The 21,415-nt window shown below is 39.6% G+C and overlaps 2 protein-coding genes across 2 annotated transcripts in view; both read left to right on the forward strand.

Annotated features, from left to right (window-relative positions):
- Positions 1–2,247: 2,247 nt before the first annotated feature.
- oacyl (O-acyltransferase like) lies at positions 2,248–7,755 on the forward strand. Its single transcript, XM_087177423.1, has 14 exons — positions 2,248–2,404; positions 4,095–4,228; positions 4,332–4,410; positions 4,497–4,632; positions 4,776–4,972; positions 5,159–5,561; positions 5,663–5,764; positions 5,900–6,065; positions 6,177–6,256; positions 6,351–6,461; positions 6,563–6,686; positions 6,887–7,073; positions 7,360–7,502; positions 7,627–7,755. The coding sequence occupies exons 1-14, from the start codon at positions 2,248–2,250 to the stop codon at positions 7,729–7,731; spliced, it is 2,124 nt and encodes a 707-aa protein (XP_087033549.1). The 3' UTR covers positions 7,732–7,755.
- A 115-nt stretch (positions 7,756–7,870) lies between these two features.
- The window catches only part of alpk2 (alpha-kinase 2), a 17,773-nt gene continuing 4,228 nt past the window's right edge, over positions 7,871–21,415 (forward strand). The window contains 5 exon segments of the mRNA XM_023419599.2: positions 7,871–12,780; positions 15,058–16,998; positions 17,001–17,092; positions 18,445–20,005; positions 20,153–20,300. Of these exon segments, the coding sequence (XP_023275367.2) occupies positions 15,237–16,998; positions 17,001–17,092; positions 18,445–20,005; positions 20,153–20,300 (3,563 nt within the window). The 5' untranslated portion in view covers positions 7,871–12,780; positions 15,058–15,236.

The raw sequence follows: 21,415 nt of genomic DNA on the forward strand, positions 1-21,415 counted from the left end.
TCCTCTTGTGATCATTCATTTTTGTCATCATTATTACTATTAAGTCCAAATGCTGGATTTTGCTAGCGGGTGTATTGACATGCAATTGTCCTGCAATGTACTGAATATTAAGTATTAGTTTCATATGAACAAATAGACTTTCACAAAGCCCTCGCTTCAAATCTTGAATGGTATTAAATGTCACACAAGTTCGACCAAACACTAAATGCCTTAGATGCAACAGAAAATATATTTGAAAGAAACATAATACCTCCCAAATTAAATTTCTTCACAGCAAGGAAGTGTTTTTCATGAATGCATCAGAAAATTTGCAAAACGACAATGTATTTCATGTGTTTTTCCCACGGTATCCATTTGTGGCAGCTAAAGCATGAGTGATGTTGTTTTGTTTTGGCAACTTGAAGCATCTAGTTGAGCTTAAAAAAAACATATTGGCTTTCTAAATACTGAAATGGTCAATATTTGAATTGAAGCGTGGAACAGGAAATGTTTCCTTTTTTAAATATTTAACCAAAAGCACAGTTCTTCCCTATTCTTAAAGCTGTACTATAAATAATTTATAGTAACGATGGCTATATGTAACGTGATCAGGGATACTCATGGTGAAGAACCGACAGAAAATTATCATCCAACTCTTGGAGCATTTTTTGTCTTTCAGCTCATTATTTTGGTTTTACTGCCCACAGCTTTATTGTTTTGCTTCACTCTCACCGACATGAGAAAGCTTTGATAAAACTCCTCTATGCTACCTGCCCAGCACCAAACAGCAGACCGATCTGAGCACACAGACATGATACATAATAGTTTTAGACTGAGTGCAACTCACACTTTCCAAGGACATTGTTATCTCTGATGCCCATTGTGAATAAATGTAATCTATAAATCGATAAACCTGCTTGGAAGGCATAGAAAAAAAGACCTGTCTACTAACTTCAGTTGTATCAAAGTAATCCATTGACAGCTTTCTGTGCATCTATGGGTAACCTGCAAACCGGAACTGCTAACAGCTAATTCGGCGCAGGTATAATGTTGCCTGCCTGCCAAAATGCAAACAATGACACAATTTGGTCTGTGGGTGTAATAGAAAGCTTAAGGAAAAAGAATAGTCAACTAACATTTTTCAGATCACCTGAAACACTCAAATTAATAATAATACTGCTCTGTGTATCCAGGATTACTAAGCAGGCAACTGTTTTGCTATAAGAACCATTTAACCTTTATAACATTATAATATGTAAATGGAATTTGTAGAGACAGCTATTTGTTCAGTGTGTGTTACCAACAGGACCTCGGCAGTTAGAGTTCCGATTGTTGTTTTCAACAACAGGCAAAAAAACAATGATAAAACTTTTACCTCTTTACTTTATTTCTGATATGATGCTACCCTTTATGAGGCAAACTTTACAAAATGTTACGCTCACACTGTGGAGTAAAATGGCTCATGTACAGTACATCTAATGTTTTAAAACTTATCTCCTCTTTCTAGCATGAGCTCAAAAATTATAATTGATTTGACCATAACTACATCACACTAAATTTGAATTAAACTAAATTTTTAAAGATTGTTTCCCCCAGCCTGTAGCCTGGTAAAGCCATGGCACTCTGTGTAGATTTTTAGGACAAGCTCTCCCTCTAGTGGTCAGATTTGGTTTATTTAATTTCATATTGGACTTTTTGTGTTCCTTTTTAGATAATTGGCTCTAATAACAAATTCAGTAGATGGGTTTTTTTTTTTTTTTTTTTTTTTTTTTTTTTTTTTTTTTATAGATGAGTCATTTATTCCTGTCCAAAACAAATTACCAGCAATTGGCTGGTTGATCACACCAAACCAGAGTAGAGCAGTCTCTGTGGTTATTTAAGGCTATTCAAAATGGCTATACAAGTTCTATATACCATAAAGTCGTTAAAAAGAAAACCAGGCTATGGTAAAACATCTGTTGTCCCTACTACAACCCTACACGCGCTTCTATTTTAAGTGTAGCCATCATTATTAGACGTACACTCCAATTAAGTTGATTTTGCATTGTGACATAATCACAAAGCCTGGATCTTTTTGTTAGCCTCCTCATGTAACCCAATCCTGTTCACACCTGATGTAGAAAACCAGGTGAGGACGATGCACAGTTGCAAAAGCGGTTTTTCAATTTAGCCTGTGAAAGATGATTTCATGCTGGCTTATTAATGATGACAAGTCCCCTCCTGTGTTATTTAAACACTTCTCTACAAAAATACGCAGTCAGTCCTGAAATGGCCCTGGGTTGTGTGATTTTCTGTCTGTTTGCAGGGTTTAGTTTAGCACTGGAAAATAAGCAAGTCTTGACTGTGCCTCAAAGATGTGAGGAGGATACCAACACTTTTCTCTGGGAAATTAACCAGGAGGCACCAAAGGAATATGCTGTTCTCAGTAAGTGTTGCTGCCTTTTTCTTATGTACATTTGCAGTCAGCTTGGAGCACTGAGACAAGACAAAGAGGTCATTTAAAGAAATAAATTATTAATAAAAAGCACAAGGTGAGGACAATACTTACAATGATTTGAAAGTTTATGCGCACACCAAAAGTATTAATGCAAGTATCCAATACATGGCTTGGATGCTATTAATGTTTGGTGTATGCCTACAAAAAAAAAAAAAAACTCCAGTATTGTAGTTACCTGACAATGCTAATTGTACCAAGGATATTTAAAGAATTGCAATCATTTACTTTTTTACTATATTGTTCTATATTTTAGTCCTTTTTAAAAACATACTTTAATATTTAAATGTTCTGTCTGAAGTTTTAAAATAGATATGTTACTATCAGTAGTATTAGCATTAGTAGCCTAGTAGTATTAGTATGAGTAAGCAGCATATCTTTAACAGAAATTAAACAAGTTCTCCCAAGAAACTATGAGAACTTCTGCACAGTTTCACAAATCTCACACACACAATCAATAGGTGACTGACCCACGTGAAAATGCAAATCTGGAGAAATTGTGAGTCACTCAAAGCCCCTGTAGGCTTTGTCCCTGCAGTGTGACGCTATCCCAACAGCTTCAATGTCCAGGTAAATAAGGGTACGGTACATAATATGACCTCCATTACATCAACCGCACAGCAATAAATTACAGACATTCATGTAAACATTGAACCATCATGGGGTAAACTCAGAGAAAGAGACAGAGAGGGACGGGTGTATCTGACTCACCTTATTTGATGTTTTCTTGTACTCATAGTGAAACAGTCCCTGTTGAAGGTTCATGTCCCACTGCACTTTTTGCTGAGATGTTTCATTTGAGTTTTTGCTTGCAGAACGCCTTCACCTGTGCTCGCTGCTAGCTAGACAAACACGGTAGAAACACTGAAAAACTAGCTTACTTTTGTTTGGCTTCAAAATTAAAACTATATTGCTTGTTCCGAGGCCAGAGTATGACTAACTTCAAAATTTCCTTCAGAGTTTCTTTCCCATTCACAGCTTTACGGTGACATCCAGATAACCGCATCGGACTGTTTAATACTTTGTAATCAAAGTTTGCTAACTTCACCTGTCTTCCCTTCCGTACGGGTGCCGATTTGGACCATTAAGGTTGACATTGACCAACCGTTACAACCCAGGAGTGCGCTGTTACTCCGCTTTTAGCAACTCCCAAAATGGAAATTGGCCACATCAACTAGTCTTTTTTGTGACAAAGAAACTCCTTTTTATATTTCTATATAGCGAGGCAGTTCTGGCTTGCTTTGGATTTTTTTTTTTTTTTTTTTAATTTTCGTTATCAAAAACTTGTGCAATTAATTTCATGTTTTGATTATTTTATGTTTACACACATGTGGCACAACTGTTTTTGCGATATGCCCATATTGGATACTCTTAGGCTTATGTATTATTAATGATACAAACTTTAAACTCAGACTCAATTTTCAATCTGTAAGAACTTGTGAGAATTGAATTACAGGGAAATACAACACACTTATTGTGTAATTAGATAGTATGCCACGTTCTTATTTTAGAAATTCAGGCTCTTTTTTATCCAAAGGCACTGCATGGGGTGTTTGATTCAAAGATTGTTTTGTTCTTCGTACTAAATTGCCTTTACATGTGTGTTTGTGTGTATTATCAGTGTATGATGCATTTGGAAAGATGGGTAGCAATGTTGAAGGAGGTAACGTCAACCAGCCTGGCTCGCTGCAGCAGTGTCACTCTGCCCACAGCCCCACCTTCTCTGGACAGTACTGCCAGGTGTTCCTTCGGCAGGTAACAACAAAACACTGTAATTGTAGAACATGAAATTACCTCCTGACAGCTGGTTACAAGGTGAAAATATTTGATTTTGAACAAAGTATTTTAACTACCATAGGAATCAGTCCAGTACTTTGTGGGTATTTGTGTTCCTGACTCCTGCAGGGAAGAGGATGTGGAAACGCTGGTGCTGTACGGTCAGTGATTTTAAAATCTTATTACTCTTGAGTCTTTCAGTACAATATTTTTGTTATAGTGGTGACTAGTTTCGCCTTTTTAACAGGGAGACTTCAATTTGGTCAAACTTCCCTCATTCCTCCTTTACCTTCCATCCTGGTCAATCAATCCACGCAGGAGATGATCATGACCCACTGTTTGTCCAGAGCCATTGCCCCAGATGCATCAGATGTCATCTGTCTGTCAGTATATGATTTTATCTGTAAACTCAACTGGAGATGTGTCTCTTTAACATCTGCTGAACTTCATCTCAGGACCATTGTTAACCTTTAAAAGGTTAACAATGGTCACTCTTCCACTAACACTGATACCTTTTCTCCTGCAGGTTTGTGTGTTGCTTAATGATAGCAATTCCTCTTGCGGCTACCTTGTTCACCACCATAATAAGGTGGCATAGGAACAGGGAGGTCGGTCCATCTGTGGAGTCTTCCTGTTTAAACACTGGCCTCAATCTTTATGGAACCCTGAAGACCAACGGCTCCTCTAGCAGCGAAATGAAAAGTAGCACCAGCGAGGAAACTGGTAAGTACAATGCACATTATGAGTTTTTGTGCGAGTGCAATTTCTCCCAGATTGTCTGAAAAATTTACCAGATGACACATCACATGCGGTAAGCTCTTCTGTGATTGAAAGATCAGTTGCCAAACCTTTTTTTTATAGATTGTGTTTATATTGAGACATTGCTTTTTTGAATGTTGTCTTTGGTAGATAGCACCAGCCACACACCGCTGTGTTTTCCTCGAAGCTGTGTGAATCGGTGCCTGCAGGCATTTTCTCTACATAATACAAGCCAAGGTGTCTTGACCACCTTCTCAGGAGGAGGTTACTCCTCCCTGAATGGCATCCGCTCTCTCAGCCTGTTATGGATCATATGTGGCCACTCTACACAGTTCTCTGTAATAAATAACTTGGGTATGACAAGACTTTCTGGTATTTTTTCATTCAGTCTGCAAGTCACTGCCATTATTTGTATATTATTTTGCTTATACTGCATTATCTCTACTGTAGATAACTACAAAGACTGGAAGAAAACAGTAGAAAGAAGCCCTCTTTATGTGTTTGCCATCAGTGGACCTGTTTTTCTGGCCGTAGACACCTTTTTACTGCTAGGGTGAGACTGAAACAGCATCAAATTTAAGGTGGTGGTGGATGTAACTGGTAAGGTTAGAGTTGCTAGTTTTAGCAGTTTTAATAGCAGCTTCTGTGTTTCAGGGGACTGCTCAGTGCCAAGACTCTGATGAGCTCCATCACCAGGGCTGAGGACAAACTGAGCGCCTGTTTGGTGGCCAGCTATATCTTCAAGAGGATTAAAAGGTACAGTATTCATCAGTTCACCTTGTCATTTTTTTTTTCTTGGGAATAAAACTGAATTTAGAAGCCCTTCATTTTAAGTGTGATATCAAAACTAGTGACAATATAAATTATAATTTTCTCTTTCCTTTATTTCAGGGTTCAGCCACTGCATCTGTTCATAATGTGTCTAACCATTGGCCTCATCTCTTTGATCAAGTGGGGACCCTACTGGTTCCCACTTATAGAGACAATGATGGATTGTAAGACGTACTGGTGGGCTAACATACTACTGATTAATAATCTCCTCCCAGTCCATGAGATAGTAAGTTTAAATGGTAGTATAGCAGCTCTGAGTCTATTTTTCACAAGTTGTATTTCTATGTATATTGACCTACTGTATTTCTTCACATCTTATTTCCCATTTTCTCTACAGTGCATTCCTTGGACATGGTACTTGTCTCTTGACTTCCAGTGTTATGCCACCACTCCTCTGTTGCTCTATTTTTACAGATTGTATGTCCACTGTTCTTTCATATTATTCTAAAATATTATTAAATTGCTGTATTGTAAACACAGGTAATCTTCCATTCTATTTTATGTTTATCAGGAACAGAGGTGTGTTTGCAGCGGTGGCAGGAGGCCTGCTGCTGATGACTACTGTCGCTGGTGTTGTTATAACTGCACTCATGCAGCTGCCAGTCTTTGAGCCATCTACAATGTAAGACTCAGTGATGGTGGGCCAGTGCTAATGCAAACAGCTTAGGAACCATTTCTTTAAAATTGAAAAAGGTTTTATTTATTTATTCATTTATTTTGCAGGACATCTTATAATTATGTTTTACAGTACTATCTGAAACCTTATACAAGATATGGGCCATTTTTAATTGGGATCTTGACTGGAATACACTTGATGACAAAGAAAGATCAGCTCTTAAAGCGAAAGGTAAAAACGTCTGGTTAGGTAAGAACACCTGGTTACATTAACAGGCATTTCTGCCACAACATCACTACACACATCTTATTCTTTTCAGAGATTTGAAAACATAATTTTTGTGATAGCTAACCAGACCGAGTACACATACAAGCAAATTAGCTGCCATCACACTTATGTGCTTATTGATGTTATTCTCACTGTTGCTCCAGTGGCAGGCAGCACTTGGTTGGTTGTGCTGTCTTTTACTCATGGCTGTGTTGGTTGGATTGGCCTACGTCCTCAGGGAGACTCCATCCTATCCATCTGTGCCACATGCCCTCTATCAAGGACTGCACAGACCACTCTGGGCTCTATCTGTGACCTGGATCATACTCGCCTGTGAGGAGGGTTACGGAGGTAAACACACACCAGATAGAGATGATCCAAAGTCCAAAAACCATGTTCAGAACAAACAAAATGCAATAAAAAATATTAAAAGAAAGAAAAGGAACAAACATTCAAGTATTTGTTTTTGTGGCATTCAAAACTCTTGACCATGTTGATCAGTGATTAACTACACACTATAAAACAAACTGAATGTAAATGGGTACAAATACAGTAGTAGCATGTGAGTAATCTTATACATGAAAGCAAAATTATATATTTTAAAAAAACGTTTCTCTCTGTTCTTCTGATTCTCTAGGTTTTATTAAGAGCTTCCTGTCATGGGGTCTCTGGGTTCCACTCTCCAAGATTAGTTTTGCATGCTATCTGTCACATCCTGTCTTCATCATCCTCTACATTGGCTTGCAAGAGACCCCAATCCACTACACAGACTTAAACTTCGTAAGTGCTTTAAGCAGTAAACATTTCATTCGGTGTCATCAAGCATACTCCATTTCAGATTTTACCATGATTTGGCTCTGTGCTCTTTTAACTTAATATACTGTTTGTCTCCTCTCGTCTTCAGATGTACCTTTTCCTTGGCCACCTGGTACTGACGCTGGTGGTGAGCTACGTGCTGACTGTGCTGGTTGAGAAGCCCTACCTCCTTCTAAAATGCGGCCGTACATAGATGGAAGTCAGAACACAACAGAAAACCTACCATCTCTATATTGTTTGTTTGTGCCTTGTAAGCTCTGCCAGTGTCATTATTTAAATCTGCTTTTACAGACAATAAACCTATTTGTTTCTTTAAAAGATGTTCAGCAGTTCACAGATGTTTGATATAGAAAAAACGTCAACTTTCATCAACCTACAGTTATAATGGTTAAAATATACTGAAAATATATTTGAATTTTCAATCAAACAAATCCAGAACAAATAACACTAACCAATTAGGAATGAAAAGTCGTAGGGAAAAAGGTCCATATTTGGTGAAACTGAATCTGTTTCAGATTAGTGGTTTCGAAGATATAGCAATTTGTCATCTGCATATAAAGATATTGTGTGTTGTCTTAGATATACTAGGCCCTCACCACTGAATTACTGCTGATGGAGAAACTGGTTTGTTTTATATGTTCCACATACAGTACTGTATAAAATCTGGTAGCACTGCTGTTATGAGAAAAGCTTTGAATGTACCTGAAGTATGTGGATTCATCACTATCAACAACCCCTTAAATAAACGTGAGCTAATGGTAAAAATTCAACGTTGTCACATTATTAAGGAGAAGTTCCCTAATTCCTTTTATTTTATTCATTTTCATTTATCAAATATGAATTAATTCCTATTCAGAATGAACTGAGGTTTCCTACTGTATAAGCATGATATAATTTATTGTCTCTTCACATCATTTCATTTTGATTTAGAAGCTATGAAAACAGGAAAGGACTAAGATCACAGCAAAATGTTTAAAGCATTGCTCTTGAGGAGTACAGGATGAGCGTGACTGGCTTCCTAGCGACACAAAGTTCATCTTATTCCCCTGCCATCCTTCCACTCCTTTTAACAGCTCTAGTATAGGACAACACTATATTTTCACTGCACTTTCCATGGCAGTGAGTCAGGATTTACATGCAGCACTGATTCAGCTGATGAGATCATGACAAAGGTTTGCAGTTTTCCTTATGACGCAAAGACACGCAGCTACGTTTCCATCCTAGGGACTTGAGTCATGCAGGGCACGTGCTCTGTTTTTCATAGTACTAAGTTGAGTAATGCTAGTTAAATAGCCTCGAAGAAATACTTTGATCCCTCTGCTGCTCTTCATCACTGCCACTTACACAGAAACACACTCCCTAGGTGGTGATTTTTCAATTTATTTTATCCTTGAATATTTACCCACAATTTCAATGTGTGTATTTGAAGCATGGTTTATTTTATAGTTTAGGATAAACTAGGCTACCATGTGCTAAGTGTTATACGATAAATGCCAAATATGGTTTGCTATTTCTTTCATAAGACTTTGGCATAGTGAAGACATATCCCATAGCTTTCATTTGCCTGCTATGCCATTCCTGCCTTAATTGGGTCTGGAAAAGCATCCTTTAAATGACTCTTTCGCACGCCCACATTAAACAAAACGTGGCTATGACGCACACTTCTTCCATGTGTAGCACCATTCTCCACCTGGTCCTGTCTAGGTTGGAGGGTGGTGGTGGGGGGCTTTAAGGAAGGAGGGCAGACGCCAGGCCGAGGCACACTGTGCAACAACATGGTGTAAAAATATATCTTGCTTTGGTAAGATGATACTTCTCTCTCCATGACTACAAGAGTCCACGGGGGCCACATCCAATCCAAAACATCACAACAACATGCTCAAGATGGTGTAACACGTCTGGGAGCATTTTCAAATGTTTAACTGAAAATTATTCAGCTGCTGTTTGAGAAAGATGAAATGCAGCATTCTTACAGTTAAAGAAATACTGAAATTGTTTAGTAAACTGCCAGGTGTGCTTTATATGGTTTAATTCCATATTTCTACCTGTATTTAAAAGATACAACAAATATGACTGTACCCCACCTCTGAATACAGCAGTTGGTTATTTTTCAATTTGATGCAATGAATCTCTTTACACATTACTTGTTGCCTAACAGTCCCCCAACCAACATCAGCTGTTCTGTGCAGAGACATTAAATGTGCTGCTTCTGAGAAGCCACAGAACTATTCACACGCACACACATGCACACACACGCACACACACACACACACACACACACACACACACACACACTCATACACGCACACACAAGGACACAACACAATCTTTGAAAGAATGTCCCATCCAACTGCTTCTTGGTCAATCAGTTGACATGTGACACACAAGACACATATTTTAGTTACATTGCTCCCCTTTATTTATTTATATAAAGTAGTTTCAATAGAATAAACCTGCCCTGAAATATGTTTGTTCAAAATAAAATAAAACATATTAAGATCTCCTATCTCAGCACAAATGAAAATATAGCAACTCCCACACACATGCAATAGTCCAATAATATTCCCCCTGTTGCTTAGTAGATTTACAAGGCACCAGAAGAACAGGTATGTGGATGTTAAGTGTTACATAATGGCTTAAAAAGAGTAAAAGTACATGACATCATTTTAATCGTTTGTGGCCTCATCTTCTTCTGTTTATTGTACTTGTAATGACAAATTAAACCCTTTATAGTGTGTGTGTGTGTGTGTGTTAGTGTACATGTCGGGGGTTTCATTCATTTCTCACACACAAACACACACACACACACACACACACACACAAGGACACAAACACTAACAATGACTAACACTGACTTCACATGTCGCTTTGCCAAAGCAGTTGTAAGGGTATCAGTGTTTAGTAGCTAAAAATAGTCATAAACAGTCTATTTTATTCATTTATTTTTAAAAGGTCAGACTTGGGGCATTACTGTTTTATTGGAGGGTCTCTGTTGTTAAACCACTATTTACAATGTGCTGATTTTAAAGCAGGGAAAGAATCTGTTCCTCTCACCTGTCACAGGAACAATGATGTAACAGCCATAAATTACTTGGTTATAAAACCGTCCTTCACTATCGTTATGAAAGAATGGTTTGTAAGCAGTTTACCGATTGCAGTTTACTGAAAGATATAAAGGGAATTCACCTACAATATGGTTAGTACATAGAAAATAAGTATGGAGCAGTGTTAGATCCAACCAAAAGGAAATGTTGTCTCATAAAGGTGACACTGCACAACGTTGAGGACTTGGAAAGGCCTGGAGATGGTGAAAGCCTGGTCTTGGGAAAACATGAGATCAGCAAACACAAAAGAAGGCCTGCTGCAAGAGAAGAAAGATTTTGTAGGGCGCGAAGTTAGAGACAGTGATGCACAGGAGCATTGTAACAGGAATGAGGCACTCAAGCAGCAGGATAATTAGAGCGTAGCCTCAAGGAGAGCACGAATGAAGTAATTAGGGGAGAGAGAAGGAGATGGCCATGGCTGGTCCTGAGAAAGTCCCTCAATGAATTAAACTTCCCGAGACTTCCCAAGAAGAATGATCATCGTGCAAATGTGTAATTATGTGTAACTGGAACGAGTTGTGTTTAATAAAGGAGATAAGAGGAACAGATGATAGGGTTACCTCAGGGGAAAGCCACTGTTTACCCAACTCTATCAGCCTATTGCCTTTTTCAAGGTTTGCAGGTTGTTGAACAATTAAAGGGATTTTTTTTGACATTTTGGAAAATACACTTATTTGCTTCCTTATTACTCTCATATCTGTCTGTTATTAATATAACTCGAACCAGCAGCTGGTTAGCTTAGTTTAGCAGAAAGACTGGGAGCAAACAGCTAACATGGGTAAAAGACGTGAGATATAATGTGTTAATAGTGAGCTTTAAAGGTCCTGTTATGTAGATTTAGGTAGGCTAGCTGTTCTCCCCTGTCTCAAGTCTTTATACTAAGCTTAGCTAACTGTCTCCTGTAGTTTTATATTTAGCAGACAGATGTGAAAGTGGTATCCGTCTTCTAATATACCTAAGCTAAGCTAATAAGCCTTTCCCAAAATGGCAAGCTATTTCTTCTAAATCAAGTGTTACACCTTTTCTAATAAATAACGTATCTATGGACACTTGAAGCTTGGCAAATAAAAGGATCATTGTTTTCTGCTTTAAAATAACAGAAATCCAGGCCATCGTGACTATCATTATCTTTCCGACTAAATTATAATCACTGTTCAAATTATTGGAAACTGGTCTGCCATCAGGGATTAGCTTGTGTTCACTACTTATTAAATGATTAATTTGGCTAAATGAGAGGCAAAGTCACATTTAATCACTGTCACACCAGACTGAGCTAATTGTCTACTAATCATTTCCATAAAAGCAAGGAAAGGTCTGGCCTCATTAGGTTGTTTTGGCCTTTGACAACAGTCCATTGTTGCTCCGCCAGGGTAGTTAGAGGGGTATAAATGTTGCCAGAAATGTGACCCACAGTGTCACGGGTGACCTGTAAACACACGTATTCATACATTGTATTGATTTAAAAGAATGTTTTTAAAATTAATTTTTTTTCCAACTCTAATCTTATTTTTCAACTCCAAACAGCAATATTGAAGTACATTATACATACACACATTATATTACATGTTATATTTGATCAAATGGTTCACTTTCGAAAGTTAGTTCTGTGAGCCAAATGTTTAAAACTTAAAATGATTTATTTAATGATTAATATTCAGAAGTGGTCTGAATACTATCAAGACAATTGGAATAGATTATTCATTTGGAAATAAATCTGTGCCAAAAAAGAACAAACACTGTTAAATACAGTATGGGCCGCTCCTTCTCTCACACTCTTTGTTTAATTGTGGAAAAATTACTGTTGAAATTTTAGCTATTTTCCCAATGTGTTCTTGGCGAAAGTTTCTGATAATTGTTCCCAAAAATCAAACAAGCCACTTCCATCTATAAAGTTTCTATAACAACCAAGAAAGTCAGTCTGTAAAGTAGGCCATCACTGAAACAGCCTGTAAATATAGATATCGAGTGTTAAATGTTCAAGATCGGCACATGCCCGCAATATCAGGTAACTGACTTTGTACTTGCGGGGGACAACAGTTAAATATAGACTCACACCCCGAGACCGCCAGCTCTGCCTGAGCTCATACTGAGGTCCTACATCATAGGTCCATATCCTCAACTACACGGCTATGAAAAGGGTACGTACTACTTGCATGGCTGGAAATCCCCTTCACAAGCTACACAACTGTTTTAATGTGTCCAGTAATAATAATAGTTTTATTATGTATGATTCCACTGTGAGGTAACTTTTGTTTGTGGTTTTCTCTGGGAACGTGCTGACAGGCTGACACACACAGACACACACACACACACACACATACACACACACACATACACACACCGCTGTACTGCATGACACTGTATGCATTATATGCATTATATACTCAAGCATCAGAATTAATTCCTTAAAGTCAGACAAATTTTGCATTTTGATTAATATTTGTTTATGTAGTTTTCACCTCCATGCTTATTTGTAATTTGTCATTGTCAAGAAAGTTTTACATTTGAGGTAGCTTGTGGTATTACTTTCAAAATGGTGTTCAGATATACATAGAGGGTCCTTTAAATCATGTTTTTCAAGCAAGTCATTCACATACAGAAGCTTTAAAGATGCACCAGGCTCTTGGGGGGTTGTGTGACCGAGGATGGATCTATTTTGGCACAGACAGTCGAGATGAAATCGAATTACACTTTCTTGCTCTCAGTCACAAAGGTGCTGACAGCTTTATTCTTTTATAATGTCAGTACAGATGAATCTGTCTATCCACATTTCTAATGCACTAATCAACAAGATTGGTTTCAATTCAATTTAAAACTTCCACTTGTGTCTAAAAGTAGGCTACAACACATATGGACAATCTGCATGCAATAGTCAAATCTAAATATGGACTCTGTGCCCTTTAAAACAGATTGGATTCATTTAAGGAAAACATAAATTTATCTTGGGCAGTGTTAAGATAATTTAATTCAGGATGTTATTGATAGATATACAAGAAGATAATTTGATTGTATAATACTTGGAACAATTATTTTCAGCCTAAAAATGATGTCAACTTTATCAATATTTGATGTGTTTGTCAATAGACTCACTGTTGTTAGGATCTGTGCTCCATAGTAAACATTTCAGGCTGGACGGCTCAGCTAGGTGTCCTTCAGTGCAGCAGGAATGTGACAAATGCAGGTCATGGGTGAAGAGGTACTGGTATTTTTCCAGTGTCTGTGCCACTAGCTCCTCTCCTCCAATCTTGTATATCAGGGAGCATGTTTTGAAGCGTCCCCCTTCAACACTTCATTTCAGGCCTCTGCACGCACAGTATGTCAGGTTGTCTGTAGTGGGCAACAAACACAGGTAATGTCATTTAAGATAGGTGCTTTGAAGACGCAGCTACGCTATGATGGCCACCCTAAATAAATGCAGCTAAAATCTAAAAGAAAAATAATATAAAACACAAGTGAAAGATTAAACATCTCTGGTAGTACTCATCAGGTGTATCATCAAATAGTTTGAGATGGTAACTGCCCCAATTATATAATTCCTTGAGAACTAGGTAAAACTTCTGTGCGTTTTACCTAACTATGAAGGTTTTCAAGTTTGTATCAGTGTTAATTGCTTATAGGTGACTCAGAGGAGCCTAAAATACAAAATAAAGTTTTGTTTGTTCCAGTTGAATTATAGGTTTGTTTACATAATCTTTATAACGTCGTATTTTTATTTACAACGAAAGGCTCAACAAAAACTGAAAAAAACAACATCCATAGTTTTGTACCCAAAAAAATGCTAAAAATGGACAGTTAGAAAACACTGTTTGATTTATATGTTTATTATCATATCATGTACTGCAGTGGACTCCCTTGAACTCATGAGTAACACCTGATATGTTTAACATTTCTCTCAGTATGTAACTACCTACAGCTCTAAGAGCTTGTATATTTTTGTGACTGGAAAGGATTGTGTATAAGATCAATAACACTTCTACATGATATTACACATTGTCTAATTCACAATCCCACATACTAGTGTATATTACAGCAGCTGTGCAAGGCAATAGAAACCTCAGACTGTAGTCTGGAGCCTATTAAAAGCACAACCACACACACCAGACGTTTTTATCAGCTACAAAGTAACAACAACAGGAAGGTTTCCTGTTGATATGGTATGTTAAGTGGCCTTTAAAAGCTTCGAAAATACATTGCAACATGCTGTTTAACAGGGGCATCTCCTGCAACTCAGATAACCATGTCACACAAAGTGACAGCTAGAGGGAGATAGTGAGCCTTATTTCAAATACTTCAGATTAGGTAAATATACACATGAGCCTCAGATGAGACGCCATTTGACTGTCTGACTTTACTAGTTTTGCAATTTTATTGTGAAATGTTTTTATTTTCTGGTTATGTCATACTTCACTTTGCAGGTAGTAAAAACGCAAGGATACAATTGCACCCTGGGGAAGAGATGACACCAGAAGAGCCAGGCACAACCAATCTGTCACTGTGCACAGAAGTTTGTCCCAAACTTCGGCCCAAAGCTGCTGTTTGACAGTTTGAGTCCTGCTGCTGACAGTCTCCTCGAGCAGCACAACTAGAAGCCCTGATGGATCTGTCACTCCTTTGCACGGATGACCAAACACGGTCACCAGCATCTCTCACAGACAGTCAGACGGGGGGTTTAGACTCTCTTTCTCTTCTACACAGTCCTACAGAAAACATGCTGTCTGCATATGAGACAACAACAGAGACTGCAGCAGATCTCTTGGACCCCACTGACAAATCCACTGAGGCTTCATCAAACGTTTCCAAATGCCTCTCTCAGGAGAAACGCACTGACTCAGACTGTTTAAAGCGTCCATCATCCAGCTATAATATGTCAGAGTGTTTGTCACTTTGCTCAGAGCCTACACCAAAGGAAAATAACTGCAGGGTTCACCCTTATTTTGGCTTATCTGAACCTATATTACCTCTTTTACCTCACCTCTCTCATGAACTTATTTCACCCCCATCTGAAACTTTCTCAGAGTTTTACATTAAGCAAGAGTCATCCCTCCCCTTTTCTCTCATTCAAGACAATACTGGACCCAAACCTTTTGGGGCCATGTCATCTATTTCTGAGGGCTCTTATCTACTAAGGCCGTTATCACCTGACTCAGATAGTTCAGAGGGTGATACAGCCACAGCACCTGTGTCAGACCTTTATATCTTTGAGAGTGAGACACAGGACTTCATCCTGAGCCGTAATGCGGATCTCCATGAGATTAAATGTCCTGAATGCCAGCCATTATCACAAACAGAGGAAAAAAAGACACACCATGACAGTGATAGGCATATCATGATGTGTGATTCAGCAGACGTGCCGACAAAATGTCATCACAGCTCTACTGAGAAGCGAGGTATGGTGGACTATGAGTCAGACACGGGCCAACATACAGGGCTGAGACCACCTGCTGTGGATGCCTGTGGGGCGAGCTTGATGTCAGTGAATGATGCGGGACTAGATAAAGCAGAGGTCACTGGTCTAACACCACAGGCACGACGAAGTGACAGCCCAGTTGAGCTGTGGCTTGACGCATACCAGTACCTAGCAGGTGAGGATATAGAAGATAGTGGTGTTTTGGGCAACACAAGTCATTCTATGATGCAAGGAGCCACCAGTGATTTATCTTTTCTCCCAGGAGAGACACCAGTGTCAGGTTACAACCATATAGGTAGCGAGGGGATTGGCTGGGCCAGTGAGGACACCATAGGCTGGGGGCAACCGGTTGAGAGGTGGTCATCAGTGGATAGCTGGGCCAGTGCACTCTCAGACTGGACCGCGATCATCAACGCTCCACCAAAGGACATCACAGCTGCCTTCACAGAGATAGGGGCTGAGATAGATGCTTTGACACAGGCACTAGCAGAGGTAAACACTGACACAGACGCAGAGACATCTAAAGAAGGACAGAGTCAGGAGTCAGCAGTGCCGGCGCAACCGCAGCCACCCATGGGTGTCCAGGATCAGCCTCTAGTGGCACAGAACATCCCAGAGAGCTCAGTCCTCTGTGGGCAGAGCTGTCTCTCTTTGTGCCTCGAATCTCCACGACCTGAGCTCCAAGACCAGAGCACTGAAGCTTTGTGTGATTCAACACCTACCACACAAGGAGAGAAGGAGCCAGAGGAAATCCAGAGCAGCCAGGCTGAGTCCTTTATATGCCCCATTCTCCCACACTCATCCGTGGGTTCCTCCAGTGCTACGGTGGCCGCTCCTGGAGAGTATGGTGTAGATGTGACTGCAGTCACTCTGAACCCTGGATCTACTTCCTCTGCTGATTTGGATCTCTCTCAGTTTGGTGGATATGTTGAGTCCTTAGAGACAGACATTTTCTCAGCGATGACGATCCAATCATACTGAATATAAAAGAGGATACAGATTTGGAGGGACCAAATGCACCTGCAGAGCTGACAATTGGAGAGGTAAGAGGGCTTATTATATAGATTTATACTGGTTATTATCTTTTGTATTTTATAAATAAGTGTATATCTAAATGTGAGTATAAGTGTTTGACAGGTGAAAGTTTGTGCTCTGCTTGATGTGAAAAGCATGAAATATGAGTGGATATTTCACATCTAAACTTGGGGGCCACATGTTTTTTGACATGACACACACACATATGCCTGCCCACAAATGCTCAAACACACATCACTTTCTCCCAAGTGTGTGGCAGAGAGAGAGAAAGAAAGAGGGAGCAGTGGAAAGATTCACCCTTCAGTTAGGGAGAATAACAGCGATCACCTTCACATCAGTCGTGCTGGACAAATAGATAAATCAGTCATGAGCTTTGGAAACAATTCAAGAACTTTAAGAGACATTCCCGCTCCTCTCCTGCCCTTGTCAGTGTTGTCATACCTACAGTATTGACAGCAAGTCAGGAGGAACGTACGTGGAGTACTTCTGTGAGTGAAGTCTACGTATGTCACCACACATGAGACTCCTGAGTATTGTCACCTTGCTTTGGTGCAGAGCCATTCAGTTTGCATCTAAAGACTTTCACCCTGGCTTCATTCTGTATTATTGGATAAGTCCATTGGCTCCCATCTCAAAGACTGGCAGCTGTGTGAGCTAAAGGAAACGAGAGTGCCTGAGAGGAAAACTTCAGATGGACAGAAATGGCATCTAATAATAGCTGAGAGTTCAATGATAATAGCACGCATCCATGGCGTGTCAGGGTGGAGGGGTGAGAGGAGAGCACAGCTGAGGACTGAAACACGACCCTCCATTGCTCTATAGCTCTCTCTCTTTTTGTACACACCCTTTAACACACCCATTCCCACCGCATCTCCTTTAAAAAACCGAGGGTCAAGGCGCAGACAGGTCCGCAGACCTGGCAGACAGCTTTTGATTGGCTTAGGTGTACAAGGCATAGCCAGAGCTCCTGTCCATGACAGTGGCACTGTACGGTTTATTTGCATGCAGACATATGGACTGTGGGACTGGATATAGAAGCATGCTGTTTCATAAACTTCTGCTTTGTGGCTCTATAGAAAGGTATGTGTTGAACAGAAAAATTGAAAAGATCTAAAATTGCATGGTAATATAACCGTCTGTTGAATCTTCCTTTAAAATAAATACCCATTCAGTGATATTTATGTAGGTGCTATAAATACAGTACAATTGCATATATATACTGTGACTATACAGTCTCAGTTTAGTCTGACAGTCTTTTATTCAAGCGTATGACATGCTTGTCAATAAAATGTCTCAGAAATATACAATTTCTTAAAATGAACTAACATTTTTATTATTATCTGCCCATTTTCATTACCAGCCCTCTGGAGATGAACTGTGTGAAGTGACAGATGAGCACAGTATCGCCCAGCCAGGCTTGGTGGCTGAGCAGGAAGCTAAAAGGAGCGGTGAGCCAGCCGAGGTTGATAGTGAAGGAACCAAATCTTCAGCAGATCCTCATTTCCTCACCACACACACTCTGACACACTCACACGTGCCATGTGTGAACACAAAACCTGGCCTACATGTTAATGTTAACACACACGTGTCGCCTGACACTTTACTAGAACTTGACGGAGCACGTCAGGTGGAGCCACAGTGGGGGAGTCCTAAGTTTATTATGCCCTTAGCTCCCCTCAATCCCCTCATCTGTTGGACAAGCGGCAGTTTGGAAGGAGATCAAATTTGTGCCAAAAGGTCTCTCAATGACAACAGAGACCTATGTTGTGATCACGTACAACCCTGCGTTCTGCAGCCTACTTCAGATAGGATTACTGACAAACCATCCCTGAAAGGTGATGAGGAGGCGATTCATAAAAAAGAAAATGCAATAAGCTGTGCTGAGAAATCTTCACCAGAGGGACAACTGGACTTGCTCACTGGCAAAACTTCTGAGTGTTTCCTGACAGAGAGAAAAACAGTAATCGAGGATATTCATGAACTCAGCAGAGAACTATCAAACTTGGCTGTTATACCTGCAGATCATTTCATCATCTCTGAGACGAACCGTGTCGCATTCATCACTTTGGACTTAAATGACCCATTTGTCTCCAGGGCTGCAAAACCTATCGCCACACCTGTACCATCTGAGAGGGCTGAGCTGAATCAGAAAACAGCCGAAAAGATGCCTCACAAAACTCACAAGAGCTACTCAGAGGGCAAAACACGCTCCAAAAAGGACAAATCAGCTGCTCATTATCATGGTGCACAGGCTTCCAAGAAGCAGGAGAATTTATCTCATCACGTTTCAAGCCATCAGATATGCAAACAGCAAGAAATCCATCCTCTTACTGGAGAAAATCATACCAGTGAGAACACTCCAGTTGGACTTGAGGACAATCAGGCTAAATTGGGGATTGAGACCTGTGTGGCACCCGAGAAGGCTCCAAGCAAACCACATGGCAAAAAGAAAAAGAAACACAGTCAGAGTGCAACAGCACCGAAGAGCGTAGTGGAGCCACTGGCTGAAGTAGAGAATGGAGCAAAACCAAAGACTGCAAGAGGAAGGATTGATATGTTCGAGGCCAAGCTGGGTGCCAAAGCTGAGAAAGCTCAAAAAGACAGTGATCAGTCATCAGGATGTGAGAAAAAGTCCCAGCAACTGGAAGCTAAAGCTTCCCGGGGAGAACGATCTGTGCATCATGCAGAGCATAAAGACCACCAGCCAAAAAAATTGACCAGTCCTCTGAAAGATGATGTTATTAAAAGAAGACGCCTGTCAGAGGATAAGTTTGGGAAGATTGTTAGTGCTTTGGAGTCTAAACTACCAAAGCCAGATGTTTCTATAAAGGCAAAGGCAGAGGAGCCCAAGACTGATGCTGAAGCAACTCGTAAAAAGGCGTACAGTGAAGTGGTCAAACAGACAATCCCACCTAAGGGAGGTAGGGAATTTGCATTAAACAATTTCTTTTCTAAGCATGTTTATATGACACACTGGCAACACAAGAGCAGCTTTTCAACATGCTCCATCCTGATGATATGTAAACACACATTCTACACCTCAAAATAAAAGCATATGATGTCTTCAGACCCCAAGGTGGTGCAGCCCATCCAGGCAGTGTCAGTGAGCGGGGACCCCCAGAGTCTGTGCCTGTGGTGTCAGTTTGCGGCTGTCTTCTCCAACTACACTGTCACCTGGAGCAGAGAGGGTGCTGTCCTCGCTGAGATTAAGAGAAGGTATTCAGTTATCTTTATTCTTACACAATACTTTAATTCACCATTTTTCCAACTCAAGCTTTTGAGAGTGAAGCACCAACCAATCACCTAAACCTCCCACTGTCTTACCACATAACCACATTATCTTTGGTAACCAGTACGATCCTTTAGTGAAGCTATAACAGCAGTGGTTCTGTCATGTACCCCCACAGGCCCTTACAAATGAACTTAAGTATACCTTCCTCATCCCCACCTATAATTTTAACAATTGTGTTCATCTAAATGGATTTTAATGCTATTAATTTTGTAAAGTGTGTATTAAAGCATGTACAACTGAACTGCGGTTTGGTCGAGTTCGTCTACTACTACCACTTGGAGTGGAAGAAGCTGGACAACCATTTAGCCATTAATGTTCGCTATTTTTACCTATTCTAATTGTTTATCCATTACTTTTAGCTATCTATTTCGACTCTTTCATCTACTACTTTTGGCTAACTGTTTCAACAGTTTATTCAATGCTTTAGTAAACTATTTTACCCGTGTATATTCACAACTTTTCGCTAACAGTTTCAAATGTTTATCCATTGCTTTTGGCTAATTATGTCAACTGTTTCCACCACTTTTAGCTACCAATTTCAACTGTTTATCCATTACTTTTGGCTAACTATTTTAACCCTATCTATTCACAACTTTAAGCTAACAATTTCAACTGTTCATCCATTAGGTTTGGCTAATTATGTCAACTGTTTCTACTACTTTTAGCTAACTGCTTCAACTGGTTATTCACTACTTTTAGCTAACCATTTTGACCATTTAACCCTATCTACTCAAAATTTAAACTTCATCCATTACTTTTTTCTAATTAGGTCAACTGTTTTCATTACTTTTAACAAACTATTTCAACTTTCTGCTGGCTGATAATTAGTTTTCACACACCAACATTCAGGTCTTGAGGCTAACTCCATGTACGGATATATTTCTTTCAAAATAAATTGCAAGCTAACTTACTCCAGCCGTTTTTCCACACACCCACTAGCAACTGCAGAAGTACATCCTGGGATACTGCTGCTGTTTGGGAATCACTGACCTTACGCATGTTAGCAAGATTTAACATTATATGTGATAGAAAGTAGAGG

Source organism: Seriola lalandi, unplaced genomic scaffold (assembly GCF_002814215.2).
Source record: "Seriola lalandi dorsalis isolate HSWRI2012SDOR001 ecotype SW California unplaced genomic scaffold, Sedor1 jcf7180002054606, whole genome shotgun sequence".
NCBI classification, from domain to species: Eukaryota; Metazoa; Chordata; class Actinopteri; order Carangiformes; family Carangidae; genus Seriola; species Seriola lalandi.

Excerpts from the sequence above, each read along its gene's own strand:
- oacyl (XM_087177423.1), top strand. The coding sequence starts at position 2,248 with ATGGCCCTGGGTTGTGTGATTTTCTGTCTGTTTGCAGGGTTTAGTTTA. Across the intron at positions 4,229-4,331 it reads GCCAGGTGTTCCTTCGGCAG|GAATCAGTCCAGTACTTTGT; the intron begins GTAACAACAAAA and ends TAACTACCATAG. Across the intron at positions 4,633-4,775 it reads GCATCAGATGTCATCTGTCT|GTTTGTGTGTTGCTTAATGA; the intron begins GTCAGTATATGA and ends TTTCTCCTGCAG.